The 21,275-nt window shown below is 39.3% G+C and overlaps 1 protein-coding gene across 2 annotated transcripts in view; it reads left to right on the top strand.

Moving 5' to 3' along the window:
• The window catches only part of LOC109917095 (leucine-rich repeat-containing G-protein coupled receptor 5), a 136,478-nt gene that overhangs the window by 64,622 nt on the left and 50,581 nt on the right, over positions 1–21,275 (top strand). For both annotated transcript variants that reach the window (XM_048607741.1, XM_048607740.1), the window contains exons 3-4: positions 4,085–4,156; positions 8,368–8,439. In XM_048607741.1, coding sequence (XP_048463698.1) covers positions 4,085–4,156; positions 8,368–8,439 — 144 coding nt within the window. The remainder of the gene's footprint in view (positions 1–4,084; positions 4,157–8,367; positions 8,440–21,275) is intronic.

Below are 21,275 nucleotides of genomic sequence, written 5' to 3'. Positions count from 1 at the left end.
TTAATTTCACAATCCTTCATGCTGATTTAGAAGGAGACACACACAGTTGCTTTGTCCTTTCACTCAGTACCCAGATGCCTGGCAGAAAGTTCGTAATTCCAGCAAGCTGCCAAGCAAAATATTACCATGATTAAATTAGCAAACCGAACTAACATTAGATACTGTTTATTGCTATACCATAGTAAGTTCTGGCCTAAAATATTGCTGGTTCTTCAACCGCATTGAAGAAACTGGATGTATGGAAGCAAAGATAGTAGGAACTGCAGATGCTGGAGAATCTGAGATAACAAGGTGTAGAGCTGGATGAACACAGCAGGCCAAGCAGCATCAGAGGAGCAGGAAGGCTGACGTTTCGGGCCTAGACCCTTCTTCAGAAATGGGGTAGGGGAAGGGGTTTCTGAAATATATAGGGAGAGAAGGGGAGGCGGATAGAAGATGGATAGAGGAGAAGATAGGTGGAGAGGAGACAGACAGATCAAAGAGGCGGGGATGGAGCCAGTAAAGGTGAGTGTAGGTGGGGAGGTAGGGAGGAGATAGGTCAGTCCAGGAAGGACGGACAGGTCATGGGGGCGGGATGAGATTATCAGGTGGGAGATGGGGTTGGGACTTGAGGTGGGAGGAGGGGATAGGTGAGAGGAAGAACAGGTTAGGGAGGCGGGGACGAGCTGGGCTGGTTTTGGGATGTGGTAGGGGGAGGGGAGATTTTGAAGCTTGTGAAGTCCACATTGATACCATTGGGCTGCAGGGTTCCCAAGCGGATTATGAGTTGCTGTTCCTGCAACCTTCGGGTAGCATCGTTGTGGCACTGCAGGAGGCCCAGGATGGACATGTCGTCTGCGGAATGGGAGGGGGAGTTGAAATGGTTCGCGACTGGGAGGTGCAGTTGTTTAGTGCGAACCGAGCGTAGGTGTTCTGGAAAGCGGTCCCCAAGCCTCCGCTTGGTTTCCCCGCTGTAGAGGAGGCCACAATGGGAACAGCGGATGCAGTATACCACATTAGCAGATGTGCAGGTGAACATCTGCTTGATGTGGAAAGTCTTCTTGGGACCTGGGATGGGGGTGAGGTTAAAGTTAAAGGAGATGGTAGGATTGCAGGTTATTGATGAGGTTGATTGTTACCAGAAAATAAAAGGAAGAGACAGAGTGTGTGAATGTCATACTGTACCAAATATAGGGAATTTTGATAATAGAATAAATATAAAGATGTTGTACCTTAATGCATGAAGCATTCAGAATAAGATGGATGACTGATGGCGAAAATAGTCCTAAATGAGTATGATCTCATTGCCTTTACAGAAATATGGTAACCCACAGACCAAAACTAGGAAATTAACTTTTAGGGATATTGGACCTTTTGGAGAGACAGGACCGTAAGACCATAAGATATAGGAGCAGAATTAGCCCATTTGGCCCATTGAGTCTGCTTCATCATTCAATCATGGCTGATATGTATCTCAACCCCATTCTCCTCCCTTCTCTGAATAACCTTTGATCCCCATAGTATTTGTAAACCTACCTGTCTCTGTCTTAAGTACACTCAATGACTTGGTCTCCACAGTCTTCTGTGATGATGAGTTCCACAGATGAACCACTCTTTGGCAGAAGTAATTCCTCCTTATCTTAGTTCTAAAAGATTGTCGCTTCACTCTGAGGCTGTGCCCTTCTTATCTTCTGCTAATGAAAATGCCTTCTCCACTTCCACTCTATCCAGGCCTCTCAGTATTGTGTAAGTTTCAATGGGATCGCCTCTCATCCTTCTGAGCTCCATTGACATAATAAAGACAGAGAAAATAAACTACGAGGGCAAACTAGCAAGAAGTATGAAACTGACAATGTAAGCTTCTTTAGATATATAAAAAGGAAGTGAGAGATCAAAGTGAACATAGGCCCCTTAGAAAATAAATCTGGAGAGACGGTTTTGGGGAACAAGGAAATGGCAGAGGACTTAAATAGATATTTTATATCAGTCTTTATTATGGACAATATTCCATTAATAATAAAGAGTATGGTGGGGTGAATTAAGTACCATCACCATCATTAAAGAAGTATAGACATGGGAATGGACTAAAGGCAAGTAAGTCTCCTGGCCCTGAGCTTGCTAGGATTCTTAAACAGGTAGCCATAGAAATAATGGATCCATTGGTAGTAATTTTCCAAAATCTGTTGGATTCTAGAGAAATACTAGAGGACTGGAAAACTGCTAATGTGACAGCCTTATTCAAAAAGGGAGGGAGGTAAAAAGCAGGTAACTATAGGCTGATTAGCCTAACACCTATTGTTGTAGAGGTATTGGAATCAATTATTAGGAAGTAGTTGCAGAACATTTAGAAAATCATACTCTATTCAAGCAAAGTCATCTTGGATTTATTAAAGGGAAATCACGTCCGATGAATTTTTTAAAAGTTTTTGACAAAGTCTCAAATAGAGTGGATAGAGGGGCACCAGTTGATGTGTTGTATTTGGACTTCCAGAAGGCTGTCGACAAGGTACACACAAAAGGTTACATCATAAGACAAGAGCCCATAGTGTTGGAGTTAGTATATTGGCATGGATAGAGGATTAGCTATTGGGCAGGAATCCACGGGTGGGAATAAAGGGGTTCTTTATCAGGCTGGCAACCCTTGACCAGTCAGGTTCTGCAGGGATTAGAGCACAGACCACAATTGTTTACAATATATATTCATGACTTGGAAGGAAGGAAGTGAATGTACTTAGCCAAATTTGTAGACAATGCAAAAATTGGTTGAAAGGCAGATTGTGAGAGAAATACAAACATTGATATATTGATAGGTTAAATAGATGGGCAAAAAAATGGAGTAGATGTGATAAAGCATGAAGTTGTTCACTTGGGAAGGGAGAACAAAAGAACACTATTATCTGGACAAAGAAAATTGTGCAGAAATCTCCAACACAAAGGGTTTTGGGGATAATTCTGCATAAAACAGAGGAAGTTATCACAAGGAACAGCAGATAATCAGGAAGGCGAATGGAATGTTAGCCCTTATTTCAAGGGGTTACTGTATAAGAGTAGGAAAGTCTTACTACACATGTGCAACGTGCTGGCGATACCATATCTGGAGTACTGTGAGCAGTTTTTGTTCCCTTATTTAAGGAAAAATATCATTTCGTTGGAGGCAGTTCAGAAAACATTTTCACTAGCATAACACTGGTATGGAGGGATTGGCTTATGAGCAAAGATTAAACAGGTTCGGGCCCCACTTACTGGAAGGTTCCAATACCTCTCCAACAATACCTAGGATTCATGATAGGATAAATGCTAAGAGAATGTTTCCCCTCAAGGAAGAGTCTAGGATCAGAGGGCATAGTCTCAGAGTAAAGGGATGCCAATTTAAGACTACAATGAGGAGGAATTTCTCCTTTCAGAGGGTTGTGAGTCATTGGAACTCATAGCCACAGAGCGCTGTGAGGGCAGAGTCCTTGTGTCTATTTAAGGCTGAGATAGATAGATTCTTGATCTGTAGGGGAATCAAGGGTTATGAGGAAAGTGGATATAAGGAATGCCAGATCAGCCATGGTCCTGTTGAATGGCAGAGCAGGCTCAAGGAGCTGAATGGCCTATTCCTGTTACTATTTCTTATGGTCTTACAGCTTCTTTGGAACTCTGAAGAGTGGGACTCAAAATGTTAGCTCGTTTTCCTCTCTCCACAGATGCCGCCAGGTCTGCTGAGTTTCTCCAGCAATTTCTGAGTACAGATCAGATCTTCAGTTTCAGTAATATTTTTACTTTCACAATTAATCAATTACTTGTTTCAGCCACCTTTGCATGATTCCTGCTATTGTATTGTCAGACTAAAAATTGTATTCACAATGATTTTAATTTCTTTTAATTGCTAATAAAAATACAAAGTTCAGTTTTGTGAATGTAAAACACCATACTTTATCTGTTAGAAATGATTAACATGACAGAGGTAAGGGAAAGAGATGTTCTCCAGTCAATATTCCTGACATTCGGCACAGCTTTTAAAATGAAAGCCCTTATTTTTCTAAATATTGTCCTTGTGTTTTTTAGCTTCTAAATGAATCCCACATGAAGAAAATATGTTTGATTATTCTTTCACCCTCAGGCGTCTTGCAGGAAATGACTTAACACACATCCCCCTGGGAGCATTTGCTGGTCTTTACAATCTTAAAGTCCTGTGAGTAAACTCTTCTTTTATTTGAAACCTTTGCTGCTTAGGTAATTGTTTTTTTGAAGCACTGAACAAAAAAAAAGCCAAAAATTTTAAATCATGTAGAATATTGTGTTCAGGTTCGTAAGGTGTTCACATGCTCAAATTAAACTCGATTATTGGAAAACTGTTGCCAAACAACTCATTATGTATTACTATATGTTTAGCTGTAAGAATACATGCCCCATCAGAAATTTCTCATTCAGCAAAAGGAAATGACCTCTCAAAAATATGTGTGTTTCTGACCATCACAGACCCTGGGATTGGTGCTGCATTGCAGGAGACTAGAAGCAAGTCTACTTTGTCCATTTCATTGGGCCTAGAGTTCAAATACAATGCTGTAGGCTGTAAATACAGGATAAGCAAACTTAATTTCTATTGATTGATATTTTCAGGGTTAATACTATGTTTTGTGATTGAATGTGCTAGCATTAAGACACCTACTTACTGAGGTTTGTTCACTGTAATTTTGCTGAGAATCAAGTGTAACTTTTTGTGAGTGTGGACTTTATAAAACTGTGTGAAATTATCATATAAAAATGACATTTGGAAAAATGTGTTAAAGATTATTTTGTTTAAGAATCTGCTTCTGCTGAGTGACATGGCACTTTATCAATATCAAACTTCCAAAATTTATTTCTTAGTGCCTTAAGAAATTAAATTAGAGATTTTGTTGTGCATGTTTAGAACAGAGTATCACCTAATAAAGCAGTAAAGTAATGCTTGCCACAAATAATCAACGTGAAAGAGAGCACAATGCAGTGTATTTTCATAGTTGAATGCTATTTGAAACTGACAGAAATTTGAGCTATGATCATTAATCATCATTGCTCTGGCTAGTAAGGAAATATTTGTTTCACCTAAATAAAAAGTAATTCATATTGCCTAGGGACAAAAGTTTAGTATACATACTCCCGTGATAGAAATGAAAAAGGTGTTTGTCAGGCAAATGATTGTTGCAGAGAATGTATTTGGTTTCTGCAAAGGAAATGGGATAAAGTGTGAACAGAATTGATCGTTGGTGGTGACCGCGGCTACACTTTGAGGACAGCTTGGATTTTGTTGGTACTTAGAGAAATTGAGAGGCGGGATAATAATCCTGATCCACGTGCTTGTACGGTTTTTTGGAGCGATCACAACATTGGCTAAACTAATAGGTTCACTTTCCATTGGTGAGTTAAGCTTTGTCAGTTTTCTCTTACAAGAGAGAACAAAAGAAATAAAGAGACTTGTGTTTATACAGGACTTAATTTCCTCTCTGAGGTACATGCCAAAATGTGGAACAATTCATTATTTTGAATTGCCCATCACTGCTGTTATACAGGTTGATGCAGCAAATATTTCCTATATAAAGATTGACAAATTATTTGAAGGAGACATCTTCACTGATCATCTTATCCTATTAAAATGTGTTAATGTTACAAAATACTTACAACCAGGGTGATCAACACAAATGGTGAAAGAAAACACTATCATTTATGGTAAGAGAGAGGAAAACAGATTTTAGATATATATTGAAGACAATTTATCCTAAAGTTTTCAAATGAATTTGTTATAATATAAATGCAATAATTTTGTGATAAATTCTAAAAGCACCTCTCCAAATTATTGATTTCAGTCAAAATTGATGATCGCAGTTATGGGCACTTTCAGATCCTACTGGTAATTGTCTAAGACAAGCAGTGAGTCTTGGTACACAAACAGAAATTGCTGGAAAACCTCAGCAGGTCTGGCAGCATCTGTGGAGAGAAAGCAGAGTTAATGTTTCAGGTCCGGTCATCCTTTTTCAGAACTGATTTCTGCTTTCTCTCCACAGATGCAGCCAGATCTACTGAGGTTTTCGAACAAATTATGTTTGTGTTTCTGATTTTCTGCAGTTTTTTTTTGTTTAATCCATTTTGGTTATGTATAATGAAATTCAAGGTTTTCCTGTTTTCCTTCATCAAAGTATAATGATTACTTTAAAATTCTTATAACATCAGTATCATACTCCCAGTTTGGAGTTTCAATGATTGCTGTAGAATTGCTAATCCCTATGGTTTTGTTGATGCTAAGTGGATTATATCAGCATGGGCCATGTTTAAAAAGTAGTCACAATTGTAATGGAGAGAAATGCAACAACCATTGCAAGTACAGTAAGATCCCAGATGCTGCAATGAGATAAAGAGCCATAATTTGTTTTATTGATATTGGTTAAGAGCCAAATATTGCAAAGGAACTTCCCTGCCTTTCTTTGAGAAGTAGCAAATGTGTTGATTGTGTATTAATTGTCTTCAATTATATGCAGGTGTTGGGCATTCACTCAAATGCTTATGATTAACAAGTAGATTAAATTAACTTAAATATTTATGAAGTGATATTGATTGAAACTGTAAATGGTTGAGTTTGGAGCTATATGCTTGTATTCTTTTTTCCAACCTATCCACCCTACCCACCCCGGCTCCTCTTGAGATTTTCTTGAGGTCAGCTTTTTAATTTTTGAGTTCTAACTTTTAGTATTTTGGGAATCACATTTCCATTCTCACCTTTGTCTATTAAATACTATTAGAACTTAACAATTCAACTAGTTCACAGACCAGAATGGCTATACATGGTTTTGCCAATGGGATTGGTCTGGTTAATTTGTGTGCCTTGTAATTATCACCTTGATGCTGTATTAAGACAGTAATTCTTCCATCTTCCATCTTCAACCTATCAACATTTGGAAGTTTCACTAATCAAAATGATTTTCATTTCTGACATTCTGTTGCAAATGAAAAGTGAATTTTAAAAATCTTAATACTTGAGATGAGGGCATTGCTGGCTAGGCCAGCATTTAATGCCAATTCCAGAGGTGGGGTTAAGAGTCAACATTGCTGTGAGTCTGGAGTCACATTTAGGCCAGACCTGGTAAGGATGGCAGTTTCCTTCCCTAAAGGACATTTGTGAACCAGATGGGTTTTTCCTGACAACTGATTCATGGTCATCATTACAGTATTTCATTGAATTCAAATTCCACCATCGGCTGTGGCAAGATTTGAATCCAGGTCCCAAGATTAATCGCGCAGCAATAATACCACTAGGCCATCACTTTCCCTATGTATCCATGACAAATGCAGATTACAGAGCAATCACCACTCTCACTTATTTCAAACCACATCAAACCAGAAACCATTTGGTCATAGTGCTTTGTTTAACTGCACAGCACACTCCACCATTAGTGAGGCAAATAGAAATAGTATTTTGCAAGATAATGCCTGAGAGTTTCCTCAGGAATGCCTTGGAAAACTGGGTCTAGTTTTTACACAGGTGTAAACAATAATTAATAGCTATACAGTTGTAACATTTGTCAGACTTTTGGAACATTGTGCGCAATTCTGATCTCCCTGCTATAGGAAGGATTTTGTGAAACTTGAAAGGGTTCAGAAAATATTCACAAGGATGTTTCCGGGTTTGGAGGGTTTGAGCTGTAGGGAGAGGCTGAATAGGCTGGTGCTATTTTCCCTGGAGCATCAGAGGTTGAGGGGTGACCTTATAGAGGTTTATAAAATCTTGTGAGGCATGGATAGCGTTAAAAGACAAGGTCTTTTCACCAGGGTGCGGAAGTCCAAAACTAGAGGCCATAGGTTTAAGATAAGAGGGGAAAGATTTAAAAGGGACCTAAAGGGCAACTTCTTCACACAGAGGGCGGTGTGTGTGTGGAATGAGCTGCCAGAGGTGGAAGCTGGTACAACTACAACATTTAAAAGGCATCGGGATGGATTTATGAATAGGAAGGGTTTTAGAGGGATATGGGCCAAATGCTGGGAAGTCGGACTAGGTTAATTTAGGATATCTGGTCAGCATGGACAAGTTGGACCGAAGTGTCTGTTTCCATGCTGTACAACTCTATGACTCTATGATTATGAGCTTTAACTTCCTTTGAATTCATTCTGTCACCACTTTTCAAACAAAAACATGTTAGGTATACACAATTAAACAATTTTTTTTTGAAATTTTAATGGTTATTTGTGGCGATTGCCAATGAGATATTTTCCATTAATTAATCATTGCAGTTTTGTGCTTTAGGATTCATATCTAAACTTGTAACTTAAACTGCAATAAATAAAAACTTATTGTGAATTGTAACTTGGTGAAACAGCACAGAGCTTAAGTTTCAATGCTCTAACAAGTTCCCTTTGAATTTTCCAAATAAACAGCATGTTGCAGAACAACCGCTTGGGGGCAGTTCCTGAAGAGGCACTACAGAACTTGCAAAGTCTCCAGTCACTGTAAGTGTAACTGTAACACTGGATAAATGCTAAGCAGACATGTCAATAAATAATGGAACAGAAAACTAGTCCACTTTTGCCTCAAAATCCCATTTGACTTGCGGTGTCCCAAGTTTATTATACATCAAATCCAAAAGTTTAGGACAAAACTACCTCGTCCTTTGTTCTATCATGCCAGGTATCAGACCTGGCTGAGAAAGTTGGAGTACCATTTCTTGACCGTCATCAACATCACCCCGAAACCAAGCACAAGTGACTCTCTTTCTGATGTGTTCCACTTCCTCTCTGTGAGGAATGCTTGGCCTTCAGCTGACATTTGGAAATTTGAGAGAGATTGTAACCACAGTCAACAAAGAGCAGCAGATGGGAGCTCACATCCCTCCTGAGCAATCCCAATATGGTACCTAGGCTGATGGTTGTACACTGATGTTCACTTCTACAGGAATCACTTTTACCAGTAAATCTCACTCTCCTTTAGCTTGTGTAAGCAAGGGGAGTGGCATTACTGTATGTTATTAGGCTAAACCTACCTGAAATGGATATACATGTATTTTCCAAATATACATTAATTTTCGCTCATGCCTTTAAAGTCTTCTTCTTTGATGGGAATTCAGCAAAATGTTGCATTAAGTCTTTGGTGCTAGAAGAACAATTTTCCTGTCTTCGAATGTTGTGGATTTTGGAAGCCCAAAAAGTGAACTTTCTTGAAGATTTTCCAACCTTTGGGAGGCCCACCATAGGAAGCATGCTGAGGGATCTAGCACACACTGACAAATGTTAAATGCTTTAACACCATCTACTGTTATTATTAGATACTGCACTATAATATAGATGTATTTTAATGGAATTATTATTCACAGGGCGGTGTCCTACAAACAGTGAATTGGAAAGCACTGTCTAAGTACTGCCATGCATTTTGGTGTTTTTCCCAGTGTAGCAAGTTGTCATGATGCATTCTCGACAGAAGAAAAATGGGCATGGATACCCTCCTGTCATGGTTTGGACTAAGATCTAGACATTGAAATGTTTTTTACTTTGAGCTTTTTAAAAAAATATTTTATATAATTTCCATTCAATCAAATGTTGATTGTAAAATACCAAAGAAAAATACAGGTGGAGGAGAGGCCAGAATAAAGCATAGGTGTGATAACCTTACTGATGCTGGTTTACCAGTCTCAGGCATAAAGCATAGCTTTGGTCACAAAGTTACAGAAGAAAAGTAGGCCCTTCTTTCAAGATTAGAGGACAAAAGTAGACAAGGAGAAGGGGATTATCTGATTGTTAATTTGGTGCAACAATAAAGAAGGAGAAGGGTTTAGATTATTGGAGATTGAGTGACAGAGGCATTACAAAATAGCTGGAAAATGTAGCAGGAGACGACTCAAAGCTTATGTTATTTGCACAGAAGAGGCTGTCAGGATTGTACAGCTCTCTGTCGTATTATCCAGCTAATCCCATTCTTCTGCATTTCCCTCAAGTGTCCTTCTGAAATTATTGATTATCACTGTTTCCGCCACCTCCATCATCATCAGTTTCAAGATCATTAACTTCACTGGGTAAAAAAGAATTCCTGACATCTTCCCTGCATTTTTTTGACCAGAACCTTAAATCTGTGTCTCCGGTCCTTGTACCATCACCTAATGGAAATGCTTCCTTTGTCTAACTTTTCCAAACCTTCCTAACACTGTATACCTCTAACAAATCTCCCTTCAATCACTGCACTCCCCTCAATCATTGTATTCCAAGGAGACCATACTTTCTTTAACCTCCAACCTAACTTCATAGCTAAATTCCCTAATCCCTTTTACAGTAAATCCCCTGTGCATTCTCAAAGACCATCATATTCTTTCTGCATTGAGGTGATCAGAATGGAGTACTGTCAGTATAGACAAGTTAGAGCTTAATTTGTACTTAATACGTTTATGAAGCCCAAAATATCATATACAATGCTAACTTACACTGCATGATGTTTGTTGGTCTCAAGTGATGGAGAAATAATTGATCTCCCCAGTCCCCAGTTAGGGAGAATGAAATAAAATGGTCAAGAACACCAATATTGATTGATTTCAGAAATCCACAATGCATGTACAAATATAAACATTAGTTTAGACATAGAAGGGATGTTACCGATTAAATAGTTCACTGGCACTCCCATGTGAAGAAAGAGCACTTTTGTAGGGTGAACGAGGCTGCCTGATGCTCATGGAATAATACTGTAGGAAGGGGTCAGTGCTTTCAAAAGAGGACAAAAGGAGTAAAAGTCTTCAATACTTTTTCTTTTTGGGTAGGTTAAACAATCATTCCAGATTCTGCAGAGGTCTACTTTCAGGTAACATAGGCTGAACTTGTAAAGAAGAATCTTATACTGGGTGTCTTTTGTCAAAGCTTATTGTGGAAAAGAAAACAGACAGCTTTCCTTGTCTGCGGCTGTTCATGGTCAAATTATTCAAGATATCTTCTGTTCAGAGATAACTCCAACAAAACAAAGAGTTCATTGTTAATTTTTCAGACTCTGAGGCATGTTAAACGGAACTTTGTTCGAAATGACATGACAGCTTCATTTTATTCCCCCGTTTGTAACCTGAATTCTCTCCCTTCTGAACCAAGGTAAATAAAGCTGTCAGGGCTAGAGAATGGTATCCAATGACCAGAAGATGAAATATACTGGTCAATAGGAGTGTTACAGCAGCTGGACAGCAGGCAATGAGATGGAATGATAAAGGTAGTACAGAATGTGTACAGCTGGCTACAGTAACTCCTTAGAGAAAGATGAGACTTCTTTTGTTCATTTTGGAATTGAGTTGAGTGCTGATTAGGTAACGATGTGCTGTGATTTAGTTTCATGCTGTGTTGAGTTTAATAATACCACATTTACCAGGTGTCACATTCCACAGCTACCTAGCTAAAATCTGGTGCATTGGTCACTTCAGCATAAAAGTCACACCCAACAGATTATCATTAAGGCAAGCAAATAAACTCTGTAAACAGCGCAGCAGCACAACAAAATCCTCCTGGTTTGCACACTGCAATATACGAGCAACTTATACATCAGACCTTGTTGTACAGAGTAATTCTAGATATTCAAAAAAAAACATAAACACAAATGCTGGAAATCTAGAATGGAGATAGTAGTAGATGTCTGCAAGTAAATGTAATATTTCCATAGTCTGACCAGACCATAAGACTGCCATCTCATTAGAGACAACTAGTAGTGGTTTTGCCTAACGCATGGTGACCCTCAGGTTAGTGGAGAGGTTGAGAAGGAGGGTCCTTTATGGTAACTTTAGCTGGTGCAGGAATTGAACCCACTGCTGTTGGCATAACATTGCATTGTAAACCAGCCATCCAGTTACCTAAACCTCCACCACCTAGAAGGGCAAGGGCAAGGGAAGCATGGGAACACTACCATCTGCAAGTACCCCTCCAAGCCACTCACCATTCTGACTTGGAAATGTATTGCAATTCCTTCACAGTTAATTGGTCAAAATCCTTGAGCTGCCTTCCTAACAGCATTGTGGTGTCCCTACCTTCCCATGGACTGTAGCAGGTTCAAGAAAAGCTCATCACCACCATTGCTTTCTCAAAGGCAGTTAGGGATGTGCAATAAATGCTGGCCTAGCCAGTGAATCCCACAGCCTGTGCATGAATAAAATAAAGTCAAGACCAATCAGCAACTCAACAAGAATAGGATAAGGTAACAATTTGGAATGAGACCCTTCAATAATCAGCATTCATTTACTTGCACTGATTCCTAAACATTTAAATGATAATTATTATCCATCATTGGAAAATCAAAGAAGTGAAATTTATGTCCATAGTGTGACTGATTCTGGTGCTACTGATACCTCAGGCTGGCAAATGTGAGCCAGAACACCTCCAGCTAATGACAACGTGGCTTGTGTATAATGTGACCTGACTCTAAGAATGTAAATACACACATACCACATGAGCACCAGAACCATGCAGCATGCACACATTATGGTGCCTGTCAACTTCTGCCACTGACCTGATGCTCAATCTACCATTTAGGTCCTGTTAACATGTTTGCTTAAGCACTGCCATGCAGTTGGCTGAAGAATTGATGCCCCCGTCCATGTTATTTATTGGACCAGCTGTGGACTGTTCAACTGAGTAAATTTCAACAGAACTTGCTGTTGCAGTTTTAGTGCATGTATTGTGTTAAGTGTCATTGGAGAAATTTTCCAAACTGTATAGATTTAAAAGAGAATGGTACTAGGCATTGCCAAACAGACCAGAGAAACTGTAAGACCTATCAAGCTAGTTACGCTGGGCTGCACACTACAATCATGTTAAAGTGAGGACAATGCAAAGATCACATGCTGCCTGTCTCGATGTGTAATCCTGCCTTGTTTCTATTAGTTAACTATTTATATATCATATGCTGTTGAACAGAAGCAGCCTGATACCCTTTATTCTGCATTCTTTCAGGTTGAATGTGAGAATGCAGCTTATGTTACCATTCAGTGAAAAATGTTTGTCCCTGAATAGATCTGTTAAACAGATAGCGATAGTAGAATTTACATATTTTCTGAGCAGTAAATTTACATTGTCAGAAAATTCAAATCATCTTCCAACATTCTTTACTCATGCCATTAGAAAGGCATCAATCCTAATTAGACCCACAGTGCTTTATGGGTGAAAATGTAATCTTCTGCAGCTGATGAATCATTGCAGTGTGACTCAAAGCTAACAAACTGCCTTCTCCATCTCCTACCGACCAACCTCATCCTGCCCCCTTGACCTGTCCGTCCTCCCTGGACTGACCTATCCCCTTCCTAACTCCCTACCTACACTCACCTTTACTGGCTCCATCCCCGCCTCTTCGACCTGTTTGTTTCCTCTCCACCTATCCTCTCCTCTATCCCTCTTCTATCCGCCTCCCACTCTCTCCCTATTTATTTCAAAACCCCCTTCCCCTCCCCCTTTTCTGATGAAGGGTCTAGGCCTGAAACGTCAGCCTCTCTGCTCCTATGATGCTGCTTGGCCTGCTGTGTTCATCCAGCCCTGCACCTTGTTGCCTTTTTAACCATTGGGTTTTACTGGTAAGATTATGGAATGCAAAAACGTTCGCACTGACAAAGCACATAATTCAGGATAAAACTCAATTGTGTTATTTTACAAGAAAAGTACAAGTTTAATCAGTGGTTAAAAGCACAATTCAATGCTGAACATTGTGAGATAATTTTTGTTATTTTCTGACTCCAAAAATGAAGTGTTGTTAGGCTTTTTTTCACTAAAAGTTCATGTCCTTTTGATTATCTTTCTTCACAGACACAGGTTAGAGTTCTATCCTACCGCACTCAACATAAATGAATACAAGAAAACTCCAAAAGAAACAATATCAAGATGCAGGGTTTTTGGGTCAAGATGAAATGCTGAGACTTCACTGTATCAGGAATGATCACCTGACATGATTTTTGCAGGATTGGCTAATAAATGGCCAGAGGGCACACCCACCATCCAGTTGAGGATGACGATGGGTTCTTGAAGCAGGAACATCAATAGAAGATCTTCTAGTGCCAAAGGACCTGCAACATGTTCCCTCCTTATTTTATTAGCCCTGCTGTCTCTTTAGCTGCAGATTAGGGATTGAATCCGAGACACCCCTGTCCTGTCCTGTCCATTAAAGGGGCCACATAAATATTGGTTATTACTGTGTCATTACCAGTTAATGCTGATACCCATTGAGTGAGTATAAGTCTTGTCTGTAAAGCCCATGATTTAAATCTGGGCTACAACAGCTCAAATAACATTCTCAAATCATCACCAACATTCAGGTGACCTCTTCCCTTATGAAGCAACTCTGTAACATAATTTAACATAAACATCCTTATCTAATGAGTATGTTGACAATGCATTCACATATTTGTTCAAACTGTCTATACAGTGATTTTTCTTCCTACTTTTATTTCATCATTGTTGGGCTTTGCCATTTTGTCACTAAACATGCCATTGTTATCATTGTGAATCATCTAGACTGTTCCAGCAATGTAATTAGCTTTTGGATTTACTCCTTTAATTCTTATAAACTCATTTGCCATGATTAATTCGAATATTCTAGATTTTGTTTTCTGATATTCTGTGCTTTACAAAATATGGAGATTTGAGCTGACTCCATGGGGCACTGATTTACCAGACTATTCGAAGTTAGATTATTTGACAATGAGTGCGAATGGTGAGTGTAAAGGGAAATCATTAATGCTTTGCCTGAGGCATCGAAAATTGTCAGGGGTACTGGGAATTACTGTTTGCTTGTTTGCCTTGAGGAACTAATTGTGATTTTTTTTAAGCCCAGTTTTTACAGCACATCCTGAAGATTGAAAGTTGGACCATTCTGATCAATATGGTTTAGCTCTACACAAGGTGCTTGCATTTAACCATGAGGCCACTGGAGTCAGCCATCGCTTATATCATAATTCACCTGTTTGTTGTTTCACAGTGAACATAAGTGGGTAGTGCGGTAATTTAACAATGTCTACCTCTGGATCTTAGTTCTGAAACCTGTTAAAAAGGGTGAGACAGCCATCTCCTTGTCAAACTGTAAAATTCCCAAATATTGTGTGGTTAAGTGACATCAGTCCAGCTTTATCTTTGTGGTCATAATTCCATACCACAAAAGTACCCATTATTGAACTGTAGCTGTCATTAATTTTGCATTTGTTTACTCAGATGGCAGCCACAATGATGGCTGATTCATAAAAAATGAAAAAACACCAATAAAAGTCACCATAGTCTTAGCAAACCACAGGACTGTGCAGTCATTAGAGAGGGATGAATGGTGGTGTTTCAACCTGAGGGTCACCATGCCTCAGGTAAGGGGAGAGGTTCAGTAGGAGAGTCATTCGTTGTAAACTCAGCCTGTGTGGGCATTGAACCCATACCATTGGCAGTACTCTGCATGGGAAACCAGTTGTACAGCCAACTGAACTAACCAACTTCCAGTTAGACATGCTTGAGGATAAGGTAAAGATACCTTTGCTTAGAAGATTGTATGTAGCCACACTCTATGAATGTGCTCTACTGGTACATGCTATAACTTAACATGAATTTCATACTTAAAATGGAGAAGCATTCCAATTGTCTGCAATCCTTCTCAGCTGACAACATTCTATTGATTAATCTAACTGATTCAAAGTTGTTGGGGGGAGGGGCCTCTTGTGGCTCAATGGTAGTGTCCCTACCCCTGGACTAGGAGGCCTGGGTCCAAATCCCACCTATTCCAGAGGTGTGTAATAACATCTCTGAACAGGTTGATTAGAAAAATAGGTTAATAAGAAAAATAATAAATAGATTCAAAGACACAATTGCAAAATAATGCCTTAAGTATTCAGAACCATGACAGTGACTGAGTTAGGGTATTTTAAAGTCAAATTACAAAAAACTCTTTTACTGAAAGTATATTTAGCAGTAATAAATGAGACGTATTTCTCTTGATTTGCAGCAGATTTCAGGATGGGGTGGGTGGCAACTCAAAGACTTATGATTCCAGTGGAACAAAATGTTACACAAACTGAACACTTTGGATACTTGAACCAAGATCGCCCAGTGGAAATGGGAGGTTTATTGTTTTAATAAGTACTGCAGAAAAACAAGTAAAGTCATTTTTGAAACTCCACTCCTTCACTATTAATTGAACTGGCCAAGCAAGTCCTATAAAACATTTTCTCATTGCAATTTATCTTAACATAATAGCCTGTGCAAGATAAAAGTGTAGCTATTCAATCATTTTTGAATGTCCTTATAAAATGCTTTAATTATGTCATTTGAGTACGGAGTAAATTATTGAGTTTGTGCAGCTTAATTTCCTGCTCAAACTGTTCCAAGTTTTTTACATTGCAGTAGAGTGTATGTAATGCATGTCATGGAACACCAAGTCCAATAGGAACTCACTGGGAGTTCGGTCACATCTAGCCTTCTTGGTTCAAAAGTAATGATTAAATAACACACCCACAGCTTTCCTTCATCGACATGACTGGCCTCTAGAATAACAAGTCAAACAATAAGGAGCAAAGTTCCATGTTTTGTTGGAAAAGCTGTTCTTTTGAATTAAATCAAGCATGATTGTACTCCCAAGGAAAGTGTAATACCACAGTTTACAACTGAGTAATCAATAAGGTACATTGAGTAGAATAGTGCAATTATGTCATACAATGGAAAAGGAAGGCCTCAGCTATACTTATTAGATGAAGTGTATTACTTGGCATTTTACAGGAATTAATATTGTCTGGAATAATTGCTTTCAGTGTCTCTTTTTAAGGCTATGAAACAAAATTTTAAGGATATGAAACAAGAACTTTCATAAGTTGATTGGAGTAGACTGTTCGCAGGTAAAGGGACGACTGACAAGTGGGAAGCTTTCAAAAATGTGATGACAAGCGTTCAGAGGGATTATGTTCCTGTTAGAGTGAAATGCAAGGCTGGTAAGATTATGGAACAATGATGAATAAAGATATTAAGGTTCCAGTCAAGAATAAAACGGAATTATATATTAGATATAGACAACTGGGATCAACTGAATCTCTTGAAGAGTATAAAGAGTGTGGGGGCGTTCTTAAGAAGGCAGTCAGAAAGGCAAAGAGGGGAAATGAGATAGCCTTGGCAGATAAGGTAAAAGGTAATCCAAAAAGATTCTCAAATACATTAAGAGCAGGAGAGCAATTCGAGAGAGTAGGACCCCTTAAAGATAAACGGGGTTGTCTTTGTGTTGAATCTCAGGAGACGGGTGAGATATTAAATGAATGTTTTACATCAATTTTTATTGTTGAGAAAGAAATGGAGGCTAGAGAACTCAGGGAAATAAATATTGATGTTTATAAAACAGTTCACATTACAGATGAGAAAGTGCTGGAGGTCTTAGAAAACATAAAGGTAAGTAAATGTCCAGGACCTTACCAAGTGTATCCCAGGATGTTGTGGAAATTTAGGGAGGAAATTGCAGGGCTCCTAGCAGAAATATTTATATCATCTATAAACACAGGCGAAGTACCGGAGGATGGGAGGGTGGCCAATGTTTTGCCATTGTTTAAGAAGGGGTGTAAGAAGAAGCCTGGAAGCTGTAGACCAGCGAGTCAGGTGGGCAGGTTGTTGGAAGTGATTCCGAAAAATAGGATCTACATGCATTTGGAGAGGCAAGGATTAATTAGGGATAGTCAGATGGTTTTGTGCAAGGAAAATTGTGTCTCACAAACTTGATTAGGTTTTTTAATGAAGTAACCAAAAATATTGATGAAGCACAGCAGTAGATGCCATTTACTTGGCCATTTATTAAAGCTTTTGACGAGGTTCTGCATGGTAGATGCAGGTACAGTTACAAGGTTTATAAGACATTTGGATAAGTTCATGAATAGGAAAGGTTTGGAGGGATATGGGCCATGAGCAGGCAGGTGGGGTTGGTTTAGATTGGGAACATGGTTGGCATGGACTGGTTGGACCAAAGGGTCTGTTTCCAAGACTCTATGACACTTCAGCTATATAATCCAGCCTCACTAATTCATGCTTGAATATATCTGTAGTAGAAACCTGGGCCCTGATTTTCATCCTTGAGGTGTGATTTGCAAATGGGTCCATTTTCTGAAGTGTGTTCTCACCTCTTGCCCAACAGTGTCTGCCCATGTTATTTTTCATAGTGAGAAATGGATTGGCTGGACTCAGGGCTGCTGCCTTCCAAAGCCAAGGGGAAACAGAAGCTGGTGGGTTTCTATGCAGGCAGTTTAGAAAGTTCAGATCACTGGGAAATTAGCCCAGTTCTGTCACTTAGCCCTCAATACTCATCACCTATTATTGCCTGTCCAAATGCCCAGAATCTCCCACCATGACCTTCAAATTTTGCCCACCCAATATGCATGATGGACAGAATTTATGAACCTTATAATAACAATGAAAGTCATAGAGGTGCTTGTAAACCTGTCCAATTAAACAGCCAATCAAAAATCTCCTCAGAAACAGTAATCTTCTGGGAAACTCATAAAACTATCAATAAAACATAAGCCACTCAGACTTCACTTGAACATTATTGGGAGATCTATAATGCCCGATAATGGGCAAGGGCAGGTTTGTTGGACAAAGCTTTCACCCTAATGTCAGAGCCATGTACACCCATGCATCAAGTGGAATTTGCAGAATTAGGACCTACACCCACCCTTCAGAAAATCCACACCCCTGCCCCCCACCCCATCCAACTTACAGTCTCCATTCCAGTGAAGATGGGAGCCTGAAAATCCATCCTTTGGTATCTTGTCCCAAGTCATCATTTGTTATGTGTTAATGAATATTGGATTGCATGTGCTCTTTTGACCAACCAATCCTTCTTATACCTAACATCACTCACACATACTTTTTGATAACAGGACTAGGGATCTGAGCTGATTTTCATTTTGTCTGATGTGCCCAGGGACACTCAGGTTAATTATAGCACCCAGTTCTTCCCATGGCTGAAATCAGCAGTCAGCTAACTCAGTCCCAGCCATGGATGATGTGAATATCCATGCTGATCTGTATTGGTCAGTGCTACTGAATCCACCACAGACCTATTAGTCTGTGAAATGCTCTTTAGAACTGTCAAAATAAAGCAACAGTCATTTAGAAACCACTTTAAAAACTTTAATCTATTCACTTCTAATAAAACTGTCAAACAAAGTAAATCCCATAGTTCCCTTGATAACCACAGCTGAGCCTAACCCATTAATGAGGCTTGGAACTCAGCCAAGCATTCATAGTGGAATTCTAAAGTACAGCTGTGGCAATTATTGGGCTGAGACCTTTTTTTTTAACTTGGTTTCTATTTCCATTTGCATGCTTCATTTTACCTCTAAATTTGATACATGATGTCAATTCCATTATGCAACTGAAGAATGTTTTGAATAATGAATGTCTGGAGGTAGCCTCGGAGCTTCTGCCACTCTGACACTATGCTTTTGACAGGAATCAATGGAACACCCATTTACCTAAATTTTAGTATTAAATATTTGGTTCCTTCTCAAAAGTAATGGAAAGAACTATAGCATCAAGATAGTTGGGTCAGAATGTTAATAGATGCAGGACCAGTCAGTGCTGTGGACTTGAAGAATATTTTTTAGCATCAGGTAACTGTTGGGAGAGAAGGGGTGGATGAAGGGGGCTTTGGGGCTGTGGTTGGAGTAGAGAAAACATGGCAATTCCTTCCTGGGTCTCAAAATAGTGGAGATAATGTCTTTGGGCTTTTACGATTGACTTCAGCCTAGTGTGTTGATTTGCCTAATGTTGTTGCTTCCCAAGCACCATTGCTGCTTGACTGGGAGATATGGCATGTTAGTTAGAACTCCATAACCTTCACTAGGCATGCTTTACCCCCAAGTAATTATTATATGCGATACCTCTCAAATGGATATGAATCTGTTGTTACTTTTCGACAACACTGCTTTACAGTCATTAGCTACCATCAGAGTTATTTGACAGGCACCTTCTGAAGCATTAAAATCATAGAATCCCTACAGTGTGGAAGTAGGCCATTCAGCACATCACGTCCACACTCACACTTTGATGAGCATCCCACCCAGACCCACCCCCTACCCTGTCCTTGTAATTCTGCATTCCATTTGGCTAATCCACCCAGTTTGCACATCCCTGGACACTATGGGCAAATTTAGCATGGCCAATCCACCTATCCTGCGCATCTTTAGACAGTGGAAGGAAACTGGAGGACCCGGAGGAAACTAGAGCACCCAGAGGAAACCCATGCAGACATGGGGCGAATGTGCAAACTCCACACAGACAGTCATCCAACGGTGGAATCAAGCCCAAGTCCCTGGCACTGCGAGGCAGCAATGCTAACCACTGAGCCACTGCATGACAGAAGGTGAATTTCCATTTTTAACCAGCTACATGAAAAGGAAAATTAAATCACACACAGCTCACAATAACTCAGTGAGTACACACTTCATGGATATGAAGGCACATTAGGATCAACAAAACTTTAATCATTATTTTATGCTGCATCACATTTTCTTTACTATTGATACAATTGAAGGTTTAAAACACCCATTCACAAACCCAGTTGTTTACCTGGTCTTAAAATGTAAAATCACCCTGGCTGTACATGATTTTAATAATCAACATATATTGTGTATTTAACTAAGATGATATAAATTAATATAGAGTGGAGAAAAGATACAACCGACAAAGCATTATAGGAGAGTTAGACAGATGGTTGAATAATTGGTCAGTACTTGGCTTTGAGAAGATGTCTTTGAAGACAGGGAAGGAGATAGCAAGCTTGAGCAGTTTAGGGAGGGGATATCAGCAGCTGCAAGATAATCAAAAGCTATAGCACCAATAGTGAAATGTAAGGAGGCAGGAATGCAAAGGAGTCTAGATTCAACAGATGGAAGAAACGAGAGGTCACTGTATCCACTACACTAGTGTACCCATCAATTAAAGCTGTGATAATTAATGAGATCAAGCTGCCACACAAAGTGTTTGACCGCAATTTGTTCAATTTATTTTTGGAAAAGTTAGCATGAACTTTGTCAATGCATCATTTGAGCTAAAGGAAGAAAATTAGAGAAAAATCCTAAATATCTTATCATTTAGGGAGTCAATAAAAGTGGAGCTGGAAAAGCACAGCAAGTCAGACAGCATCCGAGGAGCAGGGAAGTCAACATTTCGGGCCGAAACCCTTAGTCAGGACTGAAGTGCCCTTATAATAAAATGAATTCTGTGGTAACTAGCTCATGTAAAAACTTTATTATTCCCTGCTTCTCAACATTTTGTCAATCACAATGGGACCAAGTTCCACTTCTATTCATTTCTGTTCCATTAACTGCAACTTTCAGATGATA

Source organism: Rhincodon typus, chromosome 18, assembly GCF_021869965.1.
Source record: "Rhincodon typus isolate 14 chromosome 18, sRhiTyp1.1, whole genome shotgun sequence".
NCBI classification, from domain to species: Eukaryota; Metazoa; Chordata; class Chondrichthyes; order Orectolobiformes; family Rhincodontidae; genus Rhincodon; species Rhincodon typus.
The sequence above is the reverse complement of the archived record's forward strand: the minus strand, read 5'-3'. Positions and strand labels throughout refer to the sequence as shown.